Source organism: Bradysia coprophila, unplaced genomic scaffold (genome assembly GCF_014529535.1).
Source record: "Bradysia coprophila strain Holo2 unplaced genomic scaffold, BU_Bcop_v1 contig_94, whole genome shotgun sequence".
Classification (NCBI taxonomy): Eukaryota; Metazoa; Arthropoda; class Insecta; order Diptera; family Sciaridae; genus Bradysia; species Bradysia coprophila.
The window spans coordinates 3,775,237-3,782,896 of record NW_023504022.1 but is presented as its reverse complement, the minus strand read 5'-3'; the positions used below and the strand labels follow the sequence as shown (position 1 = coordinate 3,782,896).

Below are 7,660 nucleotides of genomic sequence, written 5' to 3'. Positions count from 1 at the left end.
CCTAGAATAATGTTTTACGTCGATTAAAAATGACTTGTCAAAACTTCAGTCTTCCATTAAACCTAAATCCAGACAATACATCTCACGAATTGGTACTAATGAAATACACGTTACAATAATTTTCCAATTGAACATTTTTCATTCATTCAAGGAATCGTTGATATGGTATCGTGGTGTGTTGGGCAGGAAGTGGCAAGAGAAAGCGCGAGGTCGATATCCAAACGAATGTTAGTACCCAAGTGTATCACGAAATTTGGTTGGAAGACTGGTTTGTTTGGTTTCTTGATTATTGTCAAACTAATCGATTGATAAATGAATTCAAATTTTATTTCGACTAATCTTCAATGTTCAAATTATCATAAATCGAATCCACTCCGTCGTATGTTTTCAGCTTATCCTTAAATTTGTCGTAGACTTCCTGTTCCGCTTGACTCAGGGTGATGGGATTCTGTAGAAAGAACATTATTCGTTAGATTGATATCGGAATACTTAAGTGGTCGACGTAGTACATTTGGTATGAAAACATGTTCACTGAACTCAACATTGTATCCCATCGCGGACAGTTTTTGTTTCACTCGTTCCATTTCGTCTGGGTCGCAAATAAACTAAATTTACGGAAAGAAAACGTAAGTTGGCTCAATGTCTGTGCAGCGCTTTTATTACCGTCAAATGCCTCGTATTCGCATCAATGACTTCTAGTTCTTCGGCTCCACATTCAATAGCATGTTCAGTAGCAATTTCTTCCAGTTCGTCGGGAGTCTTTGCATCAAGTTTTTCATTGCCAACCACTTCTATAATTCCTTTATTGTCGAACATGTGTACCGTGTCGGTACATGCCGCAGCCGATTTCCTTAATAATGTATTTAGCTGATTCTTAGCCATAATCAAATTGTCGGTGTACAGAATTACCACCAGAAACACTTTGCCTTGCCGAATCCCCAGGATACTCTTTTTGACATTCATATTCTGACCTGAACATCTCTTAAGCACTGCCTGAATAGAAGCACCTGGCATATTCTTTTTACTAGCCGCCTCAATTGCCGTTCTCAACAGTGAATTCAAAGCCGGATTTGTCGAACCGCCACCTTCTAAAATGGTTCCATTTCGATTGAAGTCAATTGCATTGGCGATTTAGTCAATTTTTGGGTCAATCGTACCTTGAACGGCCAGTTTAATATTGCGAGCTTGCCTTGTGAATTCCAGTGATCTCTGTCCATCCTTCAAACCTTTAATATGTTTTATATTTGCCCACTTGGAGTGACCGGCTGGTACCGACAGAGTCGTATGAAGTTCGACAGCTGAATTTTTATAGACAAAGTAGCAGTTCGGTTTGCTCAGTAGTTGAGTCAATTTTAACATTGCGCGTCCTGGACAAGTGGTCACAGTGTTTTCACCGATTAGATGCAAGGGTATGTTACGTAAATAACTTTGACATTCCAGTAATAAACAAACAAACATAACCCAACAATTTTGCTTGTTTTCTTTTTACACTTCCTGGCAATTAAGAGCCTGACAAACAGAGGGCGTGCAAAAGTCACTAACGTGTAGTAGTAGAATTTTTTAGAGAAAAAAGCAAGGTTCTGAAAGAACAGGTTAAGACATCCACGAGGGCGGGTGACACCGAAATCGATACAAGCACTCAGTACAGATTGTGTGTGAAATCAACTTGAAGAAAATGTTTTTTAGGAAAATTCGGAATTTTGTTTTTGTTACGTTGCCTTTTTCATATAAACTTCGTAGCCGCTGAACTCAATTTGTGTGTCACCGCCTTCGTGATCAACTCAGAGTTGTCTTAACCAGGTTCTTTCAGAACCTTTGAAAAAAATTGTGTTTCTGGGATCTTCTCTGGGATATTCTTCAGCTTCAGCTTTTATTGAGGTAAACCGTTCTAAAAGAACAGGTTAAGAGACCTCTGAGTTGATCTCGAAGACTGTGACACACAAAATTTCACAAATGTATGCTCTATCATTACAGATTGTTCGAAATGTCAACTTCATAATAGTTATTTACGTATCGATTGAGTAGGCCGAAAGAGTTACGTATTTAATTTTGCTTTCGCTTTCGCCCCTTGAATTGACATTTCTTTACTTTCGGTCCCTTCGGTCCTCTTAGCAAGCATACAAAACTTAATACGTAACTCTTTCGGCCTACTCAATCGATACGTAAATAACTATTTTTCTTCTAATAAGTGTGTTCAATAAGAAGCATATATTTGTAAAAATTTGTGTGTCACCAGCTTTCGTTGGTGTCTTAACCTGTTCTTTCAGCGGTAAACTACTATGGCCCGTGAAGTTCGAATTCGAAGGTATGGCATTTTTGTGAATTTTTGACATTTCTTTGATAGATTTTATTTAAAAGGTATGGTCTAATGTCGAACCGGAGGACATGGATATTTTGTGAACGAGCTCATTCTTATATTATTTTAAAATAAATTCACGCCGTAAGTGTGCCTAAAATTTTAATTTCAAGTGAACGAGTCGATGAAAAAGTGAACCGAAAAATACGCTGCGTTAGAATAAGGACCCAAGTTTCGGGTGAATTTGAGTGAACTATCGTCAGTACTCTATTATTTTGTGAGCCAACTTCACTAATATGACATCTCATGGATATTTAACAGAGTGAAGTTATATCAATAGAAAATAGAGCACAAAGACTGAAGTACTGTGAAGAAAATTGTAGACAATCTACAGGACAACGGAGGTTACCTATAGAATTGATGGAATGTGATGGAATATGGTGGCATGAATATTGGTCAACACCAAAGCATATACAGTGTTAAAAGGGAGTAGAAATTTTGACACCAATCGAGCTCTGTTAAATTAACTGGCTTTTTCCCTGTTTTTTCCAAGGTTCTGAAAGACACACCAATTTTAACAAATATATGAGAATGTAGTTTAGAAACTAAGGGTAAAAACTAATACAGTTTAGTACTTTTCTTCATAAAAAGACTGTTGTCACTGAATTATTTTTTCATGAACAAACGTCACTGCTGTGACATTTCATGGAAATGAATCAATGCGAATGTGTTACACAAAAAAATAGTTCAGTGAGACTGAAGTACTATAAAAAAATGTGGCGTCTCTACCGGCCAACCGACTAGGCGAATGAGTGTGTTCAACAAAATCATTTGACAAAATGTGTCTATTCGCCTAGTCGGTTGGCCGGTAGAGGCAGAGTATATAAACACTGAAGGTAATGCAAATCCACAGTTACACACGGATCCAAACTTTCAGGTGAATTTTAGCTCTGTCATGTTGCACACGTATTGAATTCGTTTGCGTCAAGTTGCATCTAGTGGCAAATTTGGAACTATTTAGCGGCGTTACGTTGCATACATATAAAAATTGTTTGCGTCAAGTTGTATTTAGTGGCGAATTGGAAGGATTTAGGGTAGTCATGTTGCACAAGTCTAAGTTAGACAACATACGAAAATGAATTGACCTGAAAGTTTGGATCCGCAATTTCTCTGATCCTCTGAGGGTCTGCATTACCTTCAGTGTTTATATACTTTGGGTAGAGGCGTCAAGAAAAGTACTAAATTGTAATAGATTTTACCTTTACTTTCTAAACTCCATTCTCCTATTACAGATTGTTTAAAATGTCAACTTAAAGAAAAAAAATAGTTTTTGTCAAAATTTGTGTGTTACCACCTTCGTGATCAACTCAGAAATGTCTTAACTGGTTTTTACGCTCTTTTAACACTGTTCAAAGCGACCTCTGAAAAAAGAACAAAAATGGTCGGTACTAGATGAGTTATGTATGTATGTACCAGTTTATCTGGACATTGCTCTCTATTCTCTCTATTACACAAACTGAGCGATAGCCTTTTTTGACAGATTCAGCGAAAAAGCGCAATAAAGAGTAAAAAAAATGTTGGATCTTATTTTTGTCTTAAGAAATTTCCTTTTATTGTTTTGATTTCTCTCGGTTAAAAAGTGATCAATCGACTAAATTCCACTGACTTAGCCATCGCATTGTGTTTGTGTACAAAATGAAAATGTCCAACTTTGCGCTGGACATCAGATGGTGGATTTTCGGGATAATAACATTCGGACAGATCTTCATCAGTGATTGCGCGAAACATAAAAAAACGTATGGTCTCTTCACAAACGAAAATAATGACAAAGTGTCGGACAGAACAACACATGAATATAACGATCGAACGGTGGATTGTCCGAGTCAGTGTTCATGTTTGGGAGACCTAGCAGATTGCAGTAAAAACGATTTGGTGGAGATACCGAACATCCCGTCATGGGCGAAGAAATTGTAAGTGAAAATCGCTGACTCCGTCCAATTCGGACAGAATTTTTTGACACAATTCTTACTTGCCACTTAGGGATTTGTCGCAGAACAAATTGACCGACATCGATGTGGAACAGGATGTACCGGATCTGACGAATATTCGAAATTTGAACTTGAACAAAAATCGATTGATCAAATTCCCGATTCTACGCGGTTTAGAATTGGACACACTGAAGATGGAACAGAATCGCATTGAGTTCATACCGCATGAGGCACTGTTGGCATTACCGCAACTAACGGTTTTGTATCTGAATAAAAATGGAATCAAATCGATTTTACCCAACACATTTCCGTCGAGCAATCGGTTGAAATCACTGTGAGTATATAGATCGACGGTCTGAACACCCTTGAAACGAGTGAATTGACCTCGTACCGTTCACAGGCATCTGAACTACAACAGCATCAGACACCTTCAGGAGTCGTCATTCAATTTGAAGGATTTGCAGGAGCTGAAGTTGAATCACAACAAACTCACAACACTGCCGTTGGGGGTATTCAAGAACCTGCGACGGTTGATGAGACTGTGAGTTCATTTGTTCAGGTGATTTCGAGTGTCCACGATTCACCGTCTTGCTATTTTCAGAGAGTTGAGCGGCAATCAATTGACTGACGTGCCGTACGGAATGTTTCAAAATTTGACCAGCCTGCGGGTGTTGAAGCTACGCAATAACAACATTTCGAATTTGACAATCGGCGCATTCTTCGGACTCAAAAATCTGGGAACGCTGTAAGTATTCTGCGCCACCTCGGCTGACGCATATCAATTCGACGGTTCACGATTTCCTTTATCTTCCTCAACAGCGAGCTCGACGGAAATCAAATCACCAAACTGGAGAAGTCAGCCTTCTTCAATTTGACCAAATTGAAAACGCTCACACTGACCAACAACCGGATCACTCACATCGAACCGTACACGTTCGAGTTCTGTGCTCGTCTAATCAGTTTGGATCTGGGATTCAACGAACTGTCGACCATTTCGGCGACGACGTTCGAACCGTTGTCACACATTCAACATCTGTCGCTGAGCAACAATCGAATCACATGGATTGCCGATGGAACCTTCAATATGCTGTCCACACTGGAATCGTTGGACATGAGCAACAATCAAATATTTTTGATTATCGAAGATGCGAATGCACCGTTCAGTGCCCTGAATCGGCTGGTGCGATTCGAATTGCAAGGCAATCAAATCAAGACCATCCATCACAACGTTTTCAACGAGCTGGACCGACTGTCGTATTTGGATTTGACGGGGAACAATATATCCAGCATACAGGTGGGAGCGTTCAGCAAGCTGACGATGCTGAAGGACCTCTTCTTGAACACCACAAATTTGTTCTGCGACTGTAATCTGCGTTGGCTGCACCAGTTTCTGATGAATAGACAGTTCAATGACGTGAATGTTGTTTGTGGATTTCCCACCGAACTGGCCGGCAAAACTTTTTCCACTTTGTCCGAGGAGCAGTTGATCTGCAGTGAATCACCAAATCCGAGAATTGTTGAAGAACCTGCGTCTACATTGGCTATAAGAGGCACGAACGTGACACTCAACTGTACTGCGATCGCTGGTGCATCCTCTGCAATGATATTCAAGTGGAAACGAGACAATTTTGAACTGAGCCCCCGCCATATTGTGACGGAATCAACGCTACAGCCATTGACCAACAACACTGTGGCCACGTCCAAATTGATTATGACCGACATAAGTCAGGAGAATGCCGGCAAATATCAATGCATCGTGTCGAATGTGTACGGAACATCTTACTCGCAGAAAGTGAAAATCGGTGTCGCTTCCTATCCGGAATTCCGTAAAATCCCCAACAATGTTACGCTGAATTCCGGCAGTACGGTTCGACTGGATTGTGCGGCCACGGCCGATCCCAAGGCACAGATTGCGTGGCAAAAGGATGGTGGTCACGATTTTCCAGCTGCCCGCGAACGCCGAATGCATGTCATGCCCCAAGATGATGCCTTTTTCATCGTAAATGCCAAAATATCCGACCAAGGTGTGTACACATGCACGGCCAGCAATTCCGTTGGAACGATCAAGGCGAATGCAACACTCACAATTCAGGAATCGCCTTCGTTTGTGAAACCAATGGAAAACAAAGAAGTGAACTGCGGCAAAACCGTCGTCATTGAGTGTATGGCGAGTGGATCACCGAAGCCAGCGATTGTGTGGCTGAAAGACGGTAAACCGATTGAGGCGACCGAACGACATTTCTTTGCGGCAGACGATCAACTGCTGATCATCGTTGGCACAGAAATATCCGATTCGGGTAGATACACCTGCCAAATGGAAAATAATCTCGGTCAGGACCATGGTCACATGCAATTGAAGGTGAAACCGATTGCTGCCACAAACGTTGTCAACATCGACGAAATGACGGGAATCGTCATCATAACGATTGTCTGTTGTGCCGTTGGTACGTCCATCATTTGGGTGGTGATCATTTATCAAACGAAGAAAGGCGGCTTATGTGCGAACAAAGGCAGTGCAACTAGTGTGCCAGAAACCGTCGAGAATACAACCAGCACGGGCGCATCGATTGTCGTCCGACAATTTCCGGTCTATGTAAGTGTTAACGATACATCCAAGGGTTATGGGGCGACAAGTCATAGTTTCAACTATGACGATCTGGGCCATGCCGCCGCTTATAATGGTCGGGGTTTAGGTGACGGTCCTCGTAAGGCCGAAGAAACCAGTGCGTTGATTAATCAGAATCCGGTCATTAGTCGTCGCATCGTTCCGCAAACGATGGGCGAAAATTTTGAGACTGATGATTCGGAGGAGGAAAGTGTCTTTAATCCGTCATCGTTGAGCGATGACCGGTCGGGCAATACGGTTACGAACGAAATGGCGTCGATAGATTCGTCTGCCGTGTTGAAACATAGTGCAACCTATCCCGAAAGAGATCAACCGAACGGTAGTATTGACAGCATTCATGGCAGTGATGTTGTGGACATTGCAAACGTGAACGAAACGGTTGTTGTGATACAGAAACAACAGCCCGTCGTTCACACATTCGTTGACTGTAACGGAGGCGTTTGAATTTCGTTCGATTTGTCGTCTTCGGTGCGACAACATTGAAACCGTTTTGATTTCATCGCAAAACAATTGCAAACTAATGGAGTTCCTCAAGGATAAAATATATTTTTTATTAAATAGAACTGCGACCGGATGATGTGTAGTAGTATAGTCTGTAGGGTCAAATAATTAATTTTTTTCTATTTTGTTTTCCGAGAAAGCATTCAATCGTTCTATTCCGACAGCTATTTTCATTGTTTCTCTGGTTCAGTTGCAGTATTAGTTTAGCGCATAACCAATAGGATGTAAAAGTCGTGTAAATAGTTTAAA

General features: G+C 41.0%; 2 protein-coding genes across 3 annotated transcripts; one reads left to right on the top strand and one right to left on the bottom strand.

Annotated features, from left to right (window-relative positions):
* Positions 1-310: 310 nt before the first annotated feature.
* Positions 311-1,480, bottom strand: LOC119085007 (probable transcriptional regulatory protein TTE1135). 2 transcript variants are annotated; one of them, XM_037195190.1, is made up of 5 exons: positions 1,425-1,480; positions 1,158-1,388; positions 664-1,088; positions 510-605; positions 311-448 (listed from the first exon to the last, which is right to left on the bottom strand). In XM_037195190.1, exons 1-5 carry the CDS (start codon positions 1,456-1,458, stop codon positions 335-337), a joined length of 900 nt encoding a protein of 299 aa, XP_037051085.1. In that variant the 5' UTR covers positions 1,459-1,480; the 3' UTR covers positions 311-334. The 2 variants fall into 2 exon arrangements, with proteins under 2 accessions (XP_037051085.1, XP_037051084.1); XM_037195189.1 differs by having other exon boundaries at positions 1,158-1,469.
* A 2,358-nt stretch (positions 1,481-3,838) lies between these two features.
* LOC119085001 (leucine-rich repeats and immunoglobulin-like domains protein 3) lies at positions 3,839-7,660 on the top strand. The gene is made up of 5 exons (XM_037195173.1): positions 3,839-4,266; positions 4,337-4,618; positions 4,685-4,825; positions 4,886-5,029; positions 5,104-7,660. Exons 1-5 carry the CDS (start codon positions 3,992-3,994, stop codon positions 7,352-7,354), a joined length of 3,093 nt encoding a protein of 1,030 aa, XP_037051068.1. The 5' UTR covers positions 3,839-3,991; the 3' UTR covers positions 7,355-7,660.